The sequence below is a fragment of the Heterodontus francisci genome, chromosome 30 (genome assembly GCF_036365525.1).
Source record: "Heterodontus francisci isolate sHetFra1 chromosome 30, sHetFra1.hap1, whole genome shotgun sequence".
NCBI classification, from domain to species: domain Eukaryota; kingdom Metazoa; phylum Chordata; class Chondrichthyes; order Heterodontiformes; family Heterodontidae; genus Heterodontus; species Heterodontus francisci.
The window spans coordinates 52,511,516-52,527,161 of record NC_090400.1 but is presented as its reverse complement, the minus strand read 5'-3'; the positions used below and the strand labels follow the sequence as shown (position 1 = coordinate 52,527,161).

Here is a 15,646-nt window from a genome sequence, read left to right as displayed (position 1 = left end):
TGTGTTCTGAGAAATATTTATTGAACTTCAGGGCTTTTGGAAGCACTCAGTTTTCAGACTTTGTGTTGCCTCTCTTGCTCGCTACTCACCATGTCAGCCCTCCATCACTGCTCTCTGTGCTTCCATGAGTGCTTGTTCTTGAGTGCCCTCTGTGTCCTCATCGTCGGAGGATGTGACCTGCTCCTGTACCTTTTTATCTTGGAATTTCCTCCCCCACCCCATACGCAGCAGACTACAATGATGTGCCCAACCCTGTCTGGTGCGTACTGTAGAGGTCCACTAGATCTATTGAGGCAGCAGCAGTGCATCTTCAACATACTAATGGCCTGCTCGATGGTCGCTCCAGTGGAGCCGTGGCAGGCATTGTAACCTCTTCAGCATTGTTGCTGGGGTTCCTCACTGGCGTCAGAAGCCATGCCATTGAGGGGTAGCCCTTATCCCCGAGTATCCAACCCTGAAGGTGATCGGGGGACTGAAAAGCAATGGCTCCGGGAACTGACGCAGTATGAGCGAGTCACGGCAGCTGCCTGGGATGCAGGCACACACTTGCAGGAAGCGCTTTCTGTGGTCACACATGAGTTGGACACTGATGGAATGAAAGCTCCTTCTGTTTATGTAGGCGACTGGTTGGTCCGTGGGAGTGTTGATGACCACATGCGTGCAGTCAATGACACCTTGCACCTGTGGGAATCCTGCAATGGCCCCAGATCCAATCACCCTCTCGGTCTGACTCTCAGCGTAATCCTGAAGCAGACATAGTTGCCAGCCCTCCTGTACCTCCTTGAGGTCACATCAGTGACCTCCTTGATACAGTGATGCACTGTGTATTGAGAGACCCCGCACATGTCACAGGTGGATCCCTGGAATGATCCAGAGGCATAGAAGTTTAGAGCTACAGTTATTTTGAGGGCCACAGGCATAGGGTGACCACCAAAGCCCATTGGCTGTAGGTCAACATGCAGCAGTGCACATAGCTGTGTGACGACCTCTCTGGTCATACGCAGTCGTCTCTGGCACTGGCGCTCAGACATCTGCAGATATGTCATCTGAGTCCTATAGACTCGTTGGCGTATCTAGGCTACTCTGCACCTTGGTGGCTACTGCTGCTCGCGTTTGGGATCTTCCTCCTGGGCCACACCTGCCTCTTGGGCCCACCTCCGGTGGAAATGCCTCATCACAGCAAGGGGATCCAGGAGAACAGGGTGGATCATACCAGTCTCTATGCTCCTGGTAACTTTGGGTTCCTTCAAAAGGTCAATTACACCTATCAGGGCAGAGATTTGTGTTAATTCCTGCTTCAGCAGTGTTCCAGCATGAGCTGTATAGTGTGGCATGACGTTGCCCTCACAACATATAAATATGTGCAAGCCAACATGAACATTGGAATACCATTATAGTTGCCTGCAATGGACCACCAACAGCAGCAACCTATATGGTTTCCCAGTTGTGCCCCCCGCCAAACAGTGCATCCATTTGCAAAGTTGCCGCCTTTCCCCCTCCCCCCCACACCACTGGTACAAGAGTGCAGAGTGACCCCCATCCCCCCATTATCGATACGCAGATGCAGAGTGGCCCCCGTTCCCCTCCATCGATAAACAAATGCAGAGTTGACCCCTTCCCCCAACCGTGGGATACATGAAGGCGGGAGTTGATCCCTTCCCCCACCCCTGGGATACACAAATGCAGAGTTGACCCCTTTTCCCACCTATCGATAAGCAGATGCAGAGTTGCAACCTCTCCTCGCTTCTGGCGATTCAACTTTCGTGTCCAAGTCCACAACAAATTTGAAGGATAGCAAAGCCAAATTTACATAACTTTTGCAGGCACTGGGGACTCTCGCCTCGGTGGTGCCAGCTTTTCTAGGATGGAAAAGTGAGGGCAAGTGAGTGCTGCATGTCGAACTCAAGATCGGGAATGGCTGGTAGGATGGTGGCAAATCGCATTATACTCAATGCAGAGAGGTACTTACCATACTTAAGCAAGGATCCCATTGCAGAGAGACAGAGGTGCCGCCACAGAGCTTCACCACACCCGGGAATATTGGAACCGGGAATCGTGGCATCGGGTTCTGTGGCGGTCGCAACGCTCTAATTCTCCGCGCCCCCCACCACAAAACCTGTCATCCAGGCGAGCACAAGATATTTGGTCATGATTAATTTTTAATAATTGTCCTTTCAGAGCTGCAGGAGTTGCAGCATCTACATTTAGGGTTCACTGCTTTTGCAGGATTGCTACATATAAGCAATCAAACATTAATTATGTCAGTTTTTAAAACTTCCATCATCATAGATAATAAAGCTTAATGAATGAATGATTTAACTCTGCACTGTTGGCTGGTGTCCACTTTGATGTAGAGTAGGGGTGAAGGATGTACTCAGTGTCCTGTGTAGCGTGTGAACTCGCTGAGAAGTTGCATTCATGGATTATGTCAGTTAGAGTGATTTGAGAGATAATGGTCATTTTTTGTAAATATTGATACAGCCAAAACTTTGCTTCTGAGATAAAGCTGCTGAGATTCGTTCATGTCCAGTGACATTTGTGTGCTTCTTACTCATTTTCAGAACGTGGGTGTGGCTGACAAGCCGGGCATTTATTGGCCATCCCTAGTTGACCTTTGAGAAGCTGGTGGTGAGACTTCTTCTTGAACCATTTCAGTCCACGTGACGAAGGTTCTCCAAAAATGCTGTCTCACTGTAGGTAATAATCCTCGCCCTTAAGTTCAACAGGACAAAAAACAACAAGTTGTGGTAAGTAGTTATTTTTCAGACTGGAGAATGTTAGACAGTGGTGCTCCCCAAGGGTCAGTGCTAGGACCACTTTTTTTGATGCACATAAATGACTTGGATATTGGATTATAGAGTAAATTTTCAAAATGTTCCGATGATACCAAATTTGAAGGTGTGGCAAACAGTGAGGACGATACAATTGACTGCAACAGGACATAGATAGGCTAGCAGAATAGACAGACAAGTGGCAGATGCAACTTAATACAGAAAAGCGTGAGGTGTTGTATTTTGGCCGAAGGGATAGGGAGAAGCAATGTATACAGTGCTAAAGAGTGCGCAGGGGTCAAGGGGCCTGTGGGTTCACTTGCATATATCTTTCAAGGTGGCAGGACATATTGAGAGAGTGAAAGCATATGGGATCTTGTGCTTCATAAACAGAGGTATAAAGTACATACGCAAGGAGGTTACGCTGAACCTTTTGTTATGACTGGGTGAAGAAGGGGGCTCAGGCTCCCCTCTTGCCTCTTTCCTGGTTTGGTCATAACAGGGTTTAATGTTTAAAACACAGTGTTTTGAGCTTCATTTCAGTGGGTCCTAGTTCACTGCTCTCTAATTGTAATTGTAAATGAACCAGCCAGACAGGCTTTCTTAGGTTTAAACAAGAAAGATGTAAGTTTATTAACCTTACCACTCTAACTCAGTTAAAATTACACAGACAAGATGTGGATCATCACTGTTGCCCAGATCAATCTTGTTAATTGAATCAGTGAGCACTTCCAATGTCTCTCTATGCAACTGTCCCTCGGAATGCAAAAGTGCAACTATATTTTCAGCCATTCAGCTCTGTGGTCTTTTTAAACAAGTTATGTTCAATGTCTAATAAAAAATTCAAGTAATGTTCCATACGACAAAATTAATGTTTTCATTTGGCTGGGGTGGTTTCCGTTGCACCTACACCACTCACCGAATGAAATGTGATATTAGGGGGAGCATTTCATTCTAAATTAGAAGGAAGAGACAATACAGGAAAGCACACATACATTTCTCTCATTCATTCTCATTCATTAGAAATCTTAAAATTGTTACAGCCTGTCTTTTCACTGTAGCAGTGCTGCTTTAAACTGCCCCTTTGAGGTGGGTCTGAGATAGTTATGTGATGCCCAAGAGAATTTAAAGATTCTTCACTATCAGCTTGCAATAAGTTGGGACTAGGCATCCCAATAAACATGTGATTTTTGGGGAGGTTTGAGGTTTGCACATTTCCATAATTATCCAGGGTGCCTTTGTTCCTGTTGGCGTCTGCAGGGGGATGGTTAATTTTTAACAATTGTCCTTTCAGAGCTGCAGGAGTTACAGCATCTACATTTAGGGTTCACTGCTTTTGCAGGATTGCTACATACAAGCAATCAAACATTAATTATGTCAGTTTTTAAGACTTCCATCACCATAGATAATAAAGCTTAATGAATGAATGATTTAACTCTGCACTGTTGACTGATGTCCACTTTGAGGTAGAGTAGGGGTGAAGGATATACTCAGTGTCCTGTGTAGCGTGTGAACTCGCTGAGAAGTTTCACTCATGGATTATGTCAGTTAGAGTGGCTTGGTTTGTAACTCTGATCATGGGCGTTGGCAGTGGGTGGATCCACTCTGACCTCACTTTTAGTGCTCTGATGAGTGATGTTCACTTCAGGGCATTGTTGGTTCCCTTTTCTCCTGTGTGGGGGTGGATTCTTTGCTAATTTTCCCTTTGTCCTCTGGGACATTGCTGCTTGCAGGTATTTGTTCAAATTCTACTGCACTCCCCTGTGGCACTTCAACTAGGTGAGGCATCACCCTCACAGTTTCTCTGCCCTCTTGAGGTATCCTTTACAGAGAGAGGTCTTTTTCTGGGTCTTCCACTTTGATCTCCAGGCAGGTCATAAAGCAAATTTCAAATGCCTGCTCTTTGTTCAACTCACTGTTATTTTTTAAAAGGGTCCAAAGTGAAAACAAACCTTCCTGTGCCAATCACATGACCAGACACAGAGTCTCTCCTCTCATTCAAAGTGTTGCTCTGAGGAGGTCAAAACCCCTGGCTGGCTTCCTTGAAATTGCTTTCTTTCCTATTCTTGTATACAAAGTCAACATCCAAAAATTTCAGCTATTTGCAGGTGTCAATGTCCACTGAAAAACGTTTTTTTCAGTTTTTTAAAACACACTGAATTCTAAGATTTTAGTACAAAAGATAAAACCCTTGTAACACACTCAAATCAAAACCACATAAATTAAACATGAAGAAACAGACAGATCATGGTTAATATTTATATAACAAATTACACCTTAACTATCAGAAAAAACAGAGACGGCTCTCGTGGTTTCATTGGGCAGTTCACCCAGCATATATGGCAACAATTATAGTCACACGGGAGAAAGTCACATTGCTCAGGACTGACTAGTGTCAAACGCCATGGATTTGTGGATGAATTTGGGCTGCATATCTCAAGAAAATATCACTTAACACCTAACTGCCTTTCTGGGCACAAAGCAGATGGGCCTAAAACACTGGTAAAGCCATTACTTGGAACATTGAAACTTACTACAAGCACCAGGTTTTTAGCTAATGGTAAACTTAAAAGGCAAGAAAATAGAAAGATGTGATGCTTAAGATGGAACATTCCAATACTTGCAAAGTTACAGTATTTACGAGCAGACAATGATCTTGCATGTCCATTTCAAGTTCATTTATCTGCTATTTTGTGGTGTAAATGGGTTAGATTTAGCGAAGGTGACAAGGTCCCACCACTGGGTCTGAAAGCAGTGGGAGGGGGGAACGACCCTCGACGAGCAGCAGGTCCCAGGGCAGCATTTTGCTGGTCACAGCCAATTAAAGTGCCTGCCAATGGGGTTGCCATTCCCTATTAAAGATGGCAGCCCAGCCCCAAGAGCTGCTGGCCCAATCAGAGGGCCAACAGCTCAGCAGCCTCTCGCACTGGCCACTGCACCTGCAGGATGAGGATGAACATCGATGGCCATGCACCCTCAAAGTCAGGTAAGTGGGGTATGGGAGTACAGGGGAAAGTCAGGCAGGCCCAGGATGGGTGGCAGGGGCGGAGTTGCTGGGGGACAGGTGATGGCATTGCCACCAGGGGCCCCTCTGTAAGCCAAAGAGTGCCCAAAAAGGAGGGTCCCAAAGCTGGAGTCCACCAGGGCTTACCTGGGGGTCTCCCCATGTGGCAGATAGCACCCCAGCTACTGCTAAAATGTCAATGGAGGCAGGAAGACACCTTTAATTGGCCACATAAGTGGCTCAATTGGGCTCCGAGTGGGCAGGCTGTCTGACCACTGGAAAAATCATATGGTGGCAGGAAGAGATTGAGCGCACCAGCACTAGTTTGCCAGCCTTCCTGTCTCCCAGCCTGTCTCCAAGGGGCTGGTCGAATTCAGCCCAATATGTGCAAATGTGAATGGAAACATAAACATGCAATGAACTAAGTAGTGCAATGCACTTGCATTTGCCCAAAGCCGGAATGGTGAGTGAGTTTTGTCCTATCTTAAACAACCAATTATTGTTCAGAGCTGAGTTAAGCCGAGATGAAGTGACAAGGGGCCCTGTAACACATGCACTTTTGGTTGTGAGTTTCAGCAATAGCGTAAATACAGGAAATTCACATTGACCGCCCTATAACACTTAATAAGTGGAGGAGGTTCTGGCGGATGAGAAACATCCAGGAAATTCGGACGTAGCGTGAGAAGGGGTAGGATTCAGAAGCCAGCATTGCACTGCAGTTACACTGGGGTTTTCTTTTGCAACTATACAGGAAATTCTGGGCAATAATTTTTTTGCTGATGTTAGTCTTTTATCGATCTCATTATATCAGGGCACCTGGTTTGGTTCCCCGCTCCCCCAGAAGCTGCACAATGTGTCCAGTTGTTCCAGAAGCTTTGGAGCAGAGGACTTACTGATGTGGGTTTCCCCACCACCCGCCAATGAAATTTACCTTTTCCTTGATCCTCGATAGAAAGTTTAACAGTCTCCGTGTTCCTCCACCTCGATATATTCGGATCAGTAATTGCAGATCACTGGGACTCTCCGAAGTCGCAGTCACAACAGAAATTAACTGATGTTTGTGGAGAAGGAGGTGGAGTAACTGTAAGGACAGTGTTCATTTAGGATCCTCCACTTCTCTGTCCTACTAAACCTGGTCAACTTAAAACAGAATAGAGTCCACGGAAAAGACTTTCCAGCTAAAAGGATATTGTCCTATGCTAAGTGCCTCCCACAGTTACACATTTAACATTTGTGAAACTTAAACTATTTCAATACAAAGAGCCAAATGGACACATGAACATTGCTTTGCATTTTGAAACTCCAATTATTTATTAAATCTTAGGCTGTTTAATTCACTAATGCATAATCCGGCAAGTGATGGTTAAAGTCTATATTCTGTAATAAGTTGATTAAGTTAGGAAGACATTAAGAAAGATGGCCAATAAACTACTTTTGCAGTGTTCGTTGTTGGAATGTAGGAAATGCTGCAGCCAATTTGTGCACAGCAAGATTCCACAAAACAGCAATATGATATTGACCAGATAATCTTTTTACTGATGTTGACTGAGGGATAAATGTTGGCCTGGAAATAAGGGATAACATCCCTGCTCCCGTTTGAAACGGTGGATCCTTTACATCCACTTGAGCAAGCAAACGGGGCCTCAGTTTAGCACCTCTGATAATGCAGCACTCCCTCAGTTCTGCACTGGAATGTCAGCCTGCAGTATATGCTCAAGTCACATGGGTGGTGGAGAAAAGAGACTCTGAATTGCTGTTTTCATTTAAGTGGGTTGCCTGGAATTTATAATAGACTAGTTGGTCAGAATTATTTGCATATCGAACTTTCGATAGTAATTTCTCGTCCTTCCACTTGAACAGGGTTCAATGCTTTAGTGATTTGTGTGATACAGGAAACTGAACGCAATGTGATCGGTTATATCTTCAGCACTGACAAGTTAGTAGAAAAAAAAATTCTACAAACATTAAAAACTCAACTGCATATAGTTTACAAAGTGAATTCAGAAATGCCTGAAAGCTCTCTTGTCACCCCTCTCTCCCTCTGATAGATAAATTTATTCGATTAGTTGGGGATGTGTTACCATTAGTCACTACTAACCAATTGTTTGATGCCAGGGCTGTGAGCATTAAAACAGAACCTTTAAGAATTTATACAAATAGGTTTAAGTCGAAATTAAGATTGTTGGTGATATTTTCTCCTTCAGTGCACCTGTGCCCCATGGGTTTTATCTGAACAACTGCTGTCCAATGGCTTCACAAATTCAGAAAAAGAGTTTCTATTTGTTACTTTTAAATATCTTTACTAAAGTTGATCAAAAGGTGGCCACAGGAAGCTTCATACTGTAGAAAACATAGGAACAGGAGTAGGCCATTCAGCCCCTCGAGCTTGCTTCGCCATTCAATCAGGTCTTGGCTCCATTCGCTCCTTATCGCTGAATACCCTTACCTCAAAAAAAGCAAAATTGATGATGTGGTAACTAATATGTTCTCTTTATCTATTTACACAGAGTGTAAATGGTGGAGTGTTAAGAGGAGCTGAGAAGCCAAGGGCTGGATTTTGTGGAGGAGGCGGGGCTCCCGGTGTCAGGCTGATACAACGGGGGGGAACCGCCTCGGTCTGTTCATGACCCCTGCCCTGGAGTTATCATCTGGTGTTTCGAAGTTGATGTGTCCTGTCCCGGGATCCCCGCCTCTTTTAAGACATGGATACCGTCTCCAGGAGCTGCCAGCCAATCACAGGGCCAGCAGCTCAGCGACGTCGGCAGTGCTACCGGGAGTGGTGTCCACTGCCGGTATTACAGATGCCTTGGACCCAGGCCCATCGCTGGAACACCGGATCTCAGTTAAGTGAGGTGGGGTTGTCGCGGCCAGTGTGGAAGGCCCCTGTGAGGGGAGGTTGGGGGGGCGGTTGTAAAACCCAGGGGTAGGTGGATCCTGGAAGGTGCATTGCTTCCCAGCCAGGGCCCTTCATGGGCTACAGATTTCCCACTGAGGAGGGACCCCCCCCCCCCACCTCTCGATTGACAAGGCACCCTCCCCGTGTGGCCGTTAATAGGTCACTTATGGGCCTCAATTGGCTTCTGGACGGGAAGGCCATCGTTGGCCTATCCCACCCCTGGAAAAATTGCTTGCCGATGGAGCGGCAACAGACCCTCTGGCCCCTGCCACCCGTTGCAATTCTATGGGCTCCCCCGTCTCCAATCTCACCTCGGTGGGGGGCCCATAAAATCCAGCTCAGTGACTGGAAGGTAACGGTAACCTAGTGGGATTTTATCTCATTGGCTTTTCCATTGGAATCTCACTGATGTTTGCTGCAAATCTTGGGATCATGGGTGGGAAATTCTTCCAGAATATGCTTCTTTCTTCACCACTGCTGAAGGTTTGGCTACTTTCCAGTTAATTTCTGCAACCACACCCAAATGGCTATTCTTTGTTTGACTGTGAGCTTTATACCATCACAGGAATCCTAAAATGTATTAAAATATTTCTAGCATTATTAAGGTCGATAATCAGCGAACAAAGATTCAATATAACTGGCAAATGAACCAGAGGGAGATGAGGTTTTCTTTCCTTACGCAGTGAGTTGCTGCATCTGGGATGCGCTGCCTGAATGGACAGTGGAAGCAGATTCAATAATAACTTCCAAAACAGAAAGGACACTTTTGAAATCTGCCTCTAATCTGGTCTGAGGGATTAAAATCAAATGATCTGCTTCCTATCAGACATGTAACAGTTCATAATATGCACCACGAGGCAGTAGAGGACTTGTAATGAGAGTGTGTTTTGCACAGAAAGCCTATCCTTCCCCATTCATGAAGGTTTTTGTGTGTTGTGTTTAAAGAGATGTGGACACTTCCCACAGTATCACTGGTGACCAAACTGAGGATATTTCAACAAGTGTAATCAATTTTATGGCAACCTTTAATCAGACTATTTAATTTAAAAACATAGAGAATCTTTTACACTATAATTTTTTTATCAATGAGTGCTGGGGTAGGGGGAGACTGGTGAATGTAATTGTGGTGTAACTTTTTCATATATATATTTAATATATATCAGTGGTCAATCTCCACTAAATTGCTGGCCTTTCCTGGCTCCTATTTTAGTTGATATTGTTAACAGTTCTCCCGCCTGAGGTACCTGTTCCCCTCTCCTTCAAATCTGTCATCATCACCCCCTCCTCAAAAAACTAACCACTGACCATTCCATCCTTGCAAACCACTGCCCCCTTCTGTAACCTCGATTTCCCCTCCAGTCCTTCACAGTGTTGCCACCTCTCAAATCTGTGCCATCTTTCCCAGAATTCCTTATTTTTATTTGTTCAAGGGATGTGGGCGTCGCTGGTATGCCTATACCTAATTGCCCTTGAGAAACTGAATGGCTTGCTAGGCCATTTCAGAGGGCAGTTAAGAATCAACATGTAGGCCAGACCAGGTAAAGACGGCAGATTTCCTTCCCTAAAGGATATTAGTGAACCAACAATCGACAATGGTTTCATGGTCACCATTGGACAATCTTTTTAATTCCAGATTTTTTTGATTAATTGAATTCAAATTTCACCATCTGCCATGGTAGGATTCGAACCCATGTCCCCAAGGCTTTAGCCTGGGCCTCTGGATTACCAGTCTAGTGACATTACCACAACTCCACTGCCTCCCCAAATCCCTCCAATCAGGTTTCAGTCCTGTCACACGATTGAAATGGCTCTTATCAAGTCACAAATGACATCTTATGTGACTGTGACAACGGCAAATTATCGCTTCTTGTCCTTTTTGGTTGACACACCATCCACTTCCAATGTCTCTTCATCGTTGTCCAGCTGGGTGGGAAGACACTCGCCTGGTGTCGTTCTTATGTCGGTAGGCTATTGCAGAAAATATGGAAGTATGGGGTTGAAGGTGATTTAGAGCTTTGGATCAGAAATTGGTTAGCTGAAAGAAGACAGAGGGTGGTGGTTGATGGCAAATGTTCATCCTGGAGTTTAGTTACTAGTGGTGTACCGCAAGGATCTGTTTTGGGGCCACTGCTGTTTGTCATTTTTATAAATGACCTGGATGAGTGTGTAGAAGGGTGGGTTAGTAAATTTGTGGATGACACGAAGGTCGGTGGAGTTGTGGATAGTGCCGAAGGATGTTGTAGGGTACAGAGGGACATAGATAGGCTGCAGAGCTGGGCTGAGAGATGGCAAATGGAGTTTAATGCGGAAAAGTGTGAGGTGATTCACTTTGGAAGGAGTAACAGGAATGCAGAGTACTGGGCTAATGGGAAGATTCTTGGTAGTGTAGATGAGCAGAGAGATCTTGGTGTCCAGGTGCATAAATCCCTGAAAGTTGCTACCCAGGTTAATAGGGCTGTTAAGAAGGCATATGGTGTGTTAGCTTTTATTAGTAGGGGGATCGAGTTTCGGAGCCACGGGGTCATGCTGCAGCTGTACAAAACTCTGGTGAGGCCGCACCTGGAGTATTGCGTGCAGTTCTGGTCACCGCATTATAGGAAGGATGTGGAAGCTTTGGAAAGGGTGCAGTGGAGATTTACTAGGATGCTGCCTGGTATGGAGGGAAGGTCTTACGAGGAAAGGCTGAGGGACTTGAGGTTGTTTTCGTTGGAGAGAAGGAGGAGGAGGGATGACTTAATAGAGACATATAAGATAATCAGAGGGTTAGATAGGGTGGATAGTGAGAGTCTTTTTCCTCGGATGGTGATGGCAAACATGAGGGGACATAGCTTTAAGTTGAGGGGTGAAAGATATAGGACAGATGTTAGAGGTAGTTTCTTTACTCAGAGAGTAGTAGGGGCGTGGAACGCCCTGCCTGCAACAGTAGTAGACTCGCCAACTTTAAGGGCATTTAAGTGGTCATTGGATAGACATATGGATGAAAATGGAATAGTGTAGGTCAGATGGTTTCACAGGTCGGTGCAACATCGAGGGCCGAAGGGCCTGTATTGTGCTGTAATGTTCTAATTCTAATTCTAATTATGTATCTAGTCATAGCCAGAGAATCACCTGCAATGGCTTCTCTTCCTGCTCCCTAAGTGTTAGCTCTGGTGTCCCCCAAGGATCTATTCTCGGCACTCTCGTATTTCTAATCTACATGATGCAACATCATCTGAAAATATATCAGTTTCCGTGTGTTCGATGCGACACCCACCACTACCTCACCACCACTGCTCTCAACGCCGACACCCAATACTGGAAGATCAGAAATTTACTCCCATTAACTATTCAGAAGACTGAAGCCACTGTCCACATCATAAACTCCGTTCCCTGTCCACCAACTCCATCCCTTTCCCTGGCAAATATCTGAGGCTGAACCAGACTGTTTGCAACCTTGGTGTCATACTTGACACTGTGATGAACTTTCCACCACATATCTGCTCCATTGCTAAGACTGCCTATTTCCACCTCGATAACATTGCCCAACCCCACCCCTGCCTCAGCTCATCTGCTGCTGAAACCTCATCCATTCCTTTGTTACCTCTAGACTTGAATACTCCAATACATTTCTCGCCATCCTCCCATAGTCGACCCTCCGTAAACCTGAGGCCATCAAAAACTCTGCTGTCTGTGTCCCAACTCACCCCAAGCTGGTGGCCAAACTGTGCTCACTGACCTACATTGGCTTTCGGTTAAGCAATTTTACAACTCTCATCCTTGTTTTCAAATTCCTCCATGGTCTTGCTCCTTCCTAGCTGCATAATCCCCTCCAGCCCTACAACCCTCCAAGATATCTGCACTTCTCAAATTCTAGCCTCTTGAGCATCCTTGATTTTAATCTTGGTGTTACTACCAAGCCACTCTTAGTGATGGGCATAGAAGATTCTCAAATAAAATACGTCCTGCACCCTTTCTACTCTCAGCGCTTCCTCCAAGTGGTGTTAACCATGCAGCAAATACCGAATCATTATCTGAGGAAGGGTGGAAGATGGTTTTTTTTATTCGTTCATGGGATGTGGGCATTGCTGGCGAGGCCAGCATTTATTGCCCATCCCTAATTGCCCTTGAGAAGGTGCTGGTGAGCTGCCTTCTTGAATTGCTGCAGTCCTTGTGGGGTAGGTATACCCACAGTGCTGTTAGGAAGGGAGTTCCAGGATTTTGACCCAGCGACAGTGAAGGAACAGCGATATAGTTCCAAGCCAGGATGGTGTATGACTTGGAGGGGAACTTGCAGGTGTGGTGTTCCCATGCAAGTGCACCTTGTCCTTCTAGGTGGTCGAAGTCGCAGGTTTGGAAGGTGCTGTCTAAGGAGCCTTGGTGCATTGCTGCAGTGCACACTGCTGTGGTACACACTGCTGCCACTGTGTGTCGGTGATGGAGGGAGTGAATGTTTGTAGATGGGGTGCCAATCAAGCAGGCTGCTTTGTCCTGGATGGTGTCGAGCTTCTTGAGTGTTGTTGGAGCTGCACCCATCCAGGCAAGTGGAGAGTATTCCATCACACTCCTGACTTGTGCCTTGTAGATGGTGGACAGGCTTTGGGGAATCAGGAGGTGAGTTACCCACTGCAAGATTCCTAGCCTCTGACCTGCTCTTGTAGCCATGATATTTATATGGCTACTTCAGTTCACTTTCTGGTCAATGGTAACCCCCAGGATGTTGATAGTGGGGGATTCAGCGATCATAATGCCATTGAATGTCAAGGGAAGGTGGTTAGATTCTCTCTTGGCAATCAGTGACAGGTTTCCATGCTTACATTTGACCTGAAGTTATAACTGCATGTGAACTGATGTCTTGCTGAAGACTCCCACGGTCAGCTCACCCCTCCACTGACTGTATATTACTGTATCTCCACCTCTGGAGGGTCTGTCCTACTGGTGGGACAAAACATACCCAGGGAGCGCGATGAAGGAATCTGGGATGTTGGCCAAAAGATATAATTAAGCCATGCTGTTGCCATCTAGTATAAGAAATGCACACTCTGCTCGCAAGACTGGTAGCTTGCTCACTCAGACTCAATGTGGAAATGGTCTTTTCAAGCCCAAAACCTAAAACCATTCATGTGAAATTTCAGGCTGAATTTTGTTCTGATGATGGGGTTTCGGGCAGTGGGCTGGAAGGTGGGGTGGGGGGTGGGTGAGACCGCGCCTCGGCCCTCCTTCGGACCCCATTGCTATTTCACGGTGGGCAGGCAATTAACAGCCTGCCACCCAGGACACCATCCCTTTAAGGGACGAGCTCCTGCCTCCAAGAGCTGCTGACCAATCGGAAGGGAGCAGTGGCCACTGCCGGTACTACCGAGGGGAGAGAAAACCTCAGGAGGGGTGAGTGAGGTCAGGGTTGCCAGGTCCATTCAGGCAGGCTCCGGGAATGGGGTGGGGGGAGTCATCCCAGGGGGTGCAGATTGCCACCGCAGGGGCCCTGGATTACCCCCGAAAAAAGGACACCCCCTCAACCCCGCTAGGAGGCTGCCAATTTACCTGACGGTGTCTCCACACAGCGGTGCACCCCTCCGCCTTCTATTAAATTGAGGTGGAGGCAGGAAGAGGCCCTTAAGTGGCCATTAATTGGCCATGTAAAGGCCTCAATTGGCCTGGGTGGGAAGGCCATTCTCGGCCTTCCCCACTCTGGACTAAATTGGAAGGTGTCGGGGAGGGCAACAGGCACTCCGACCTGTCTTACGACACGATTTATGGTCCCTCCACCCCACGCCTCCTTTCCCATCCCTCGGGCATCCATAACATTCAGCCCTTCAACTGTGCATAAGATATTTGGAAATCTGTTCTTAACTGATCATTGTTAATTTTTTTTTTATTATGCAGTTGATTGGAGTTTCTCAGTAGTGACAGCCAGATTTTGTGTGAACTTTGACCTCTGTTGTCCTTAGGGCACAGTCTTTATATTCATGCTGCAGAAAATAATCTTGCTTTGTCTCTGCAATGTTCACTGGGGTCTACATGTCCTTTGCAAGAATAAAGTGTATCACTAATCCAATTGCCAGTACAAGTGGTCCTGAAAGGAAGGCTAGGCCACGACGAATGATCAGTTGTTTTGTGGACAAGATTTCTCCAACTGTGGTAACGCCAATGTCCAGAATGGAAGATCCATCTGTCACCCGGTCCTGGTCTATCTTTTGTTCCACTTGACAAACATTGGGCACTGGAACCACTGCACTGTTTTCTGTGTTCAATTCTGTGAAGGAAAGTCACATTGAAAAGTTGTAAGTACAAGATGGTACCAGCTGATACAATTTTTTAAGAAGGGCTGGTGATCAGACCAATGATCTCTTCCATGACTACCAGCCATTGGCGATACCACGATATATACAGGATTTCTTTGTTTTTTATTTCCAAAATATACTTTATTCATAAAAATCTGTAAAAATTACATTCCCAAACAGTTTAAAACAGCATCAAGTCAAAAAATACAAACAGTGCAAAGGTGATCAGTTTCCTTCTATACAATCATGAGTTGCCTCACAACCCTTCCATTTCATTGTCATGCCAGATACATTTTTACATTTTACAGCACACAAAATTTTCCCGATACAGTTCGAGGGGTTTCCCATGGATCCAGCCTCTCAGTCCAGCTTGGTGGGGGGACCTTACACTGTGGTCTTTCCCCATTGAGCCTTTGCTGTGGCTGCCCCAAGCTTTAGTGCGTCTCTCAGCACGTAGTCCTGGACCTTGGAATGTGCCAGTCTGCAACATTCGGTGGTGGACAACTCTTTGCGCTGGAAGACCAGCAAGTTTCGGGCAGACCAAAGGGCGTCTTTCACCAAATTGATAGTCCTCCAGCAGCAGTTGATGTTTGTCTCGGTGTGCGTCCTTGGGAACAGCCCGTAGAGCACAGACTCCTGTGTTACAGAGCTGCTTGTGATGAACCTCAACAAAACCCACTGCATCTCTTTCCACACCTGCTTTGCAAAGACACATTCC

At 46.0% G+C, this 15,646-nt stretch overlaps 3 protein-coding genes across 4 annotated transcripts in view; 1 reads left to right on the top strand and 2 right to left on the bottom strand.

The window, feature by feature from the left end:
• The window catches only part of LOC137346781 (multidrug and toxin extrusion protein 1-like), a 43,872-nt gene extending 36,844 nt beyond the window's left edge, over positions 1 to 7,028 (bottom strand). For both annotated transcript variants that reach the window (XM_068010618.1, XM_068010620.1), the window contains exon 1: positions 6,707 to 7,028. The gene's annotated coding sequence lies outside the window, so the exon portion shown is untranslated. The remainder of the gene's footprint in view (positions 1 to 6,706) is intronic.
• nxn (nucleoredoxin) overlaps positions 1 to 15,646 on the top strand; it is a 312,185-nt gene that overhangs the window by 620 nt on the left and 295,919 nt on the right. Inside the window, exons 2-3 of the mRNA XM_068010624.1 lie at positions 2,562 to 2,747; positions 8,283 to 8,617. Of these exons, the coding sequence (XP_067866725.1) occupies positions 8,399 to 8,617 (219 nt within the window). The 5' untranslated portion in view covers positions 2,562 to 2,747; positions 8,283 to 8,398. The remainder of the gene's footprint in view (positions 1 to 2,561; positions 2,748 to 8,282; positions 8,618 to 15,646) is intronic.
• The window catches only part of LOC137346784 (multidrug and toxin extrusion protein 1-like), a 59,400-nt gene continuing 58,302 nt past the window's right edge, over positions 14,549 to 15,646 (bottom strand). The window contains exon 17 of the mRNA XM_068010627.1: positions 14,549 to 14,900. Coding sequence (XP_067866728.1) covers positions 14,662 to 14,900 — 239 coding nt within the window. The 3' untranslated portion in view covers positions 14,549 to 14,661. The remainder of the gene's footprint in view (positions 14,901 to 15,646) is intronic.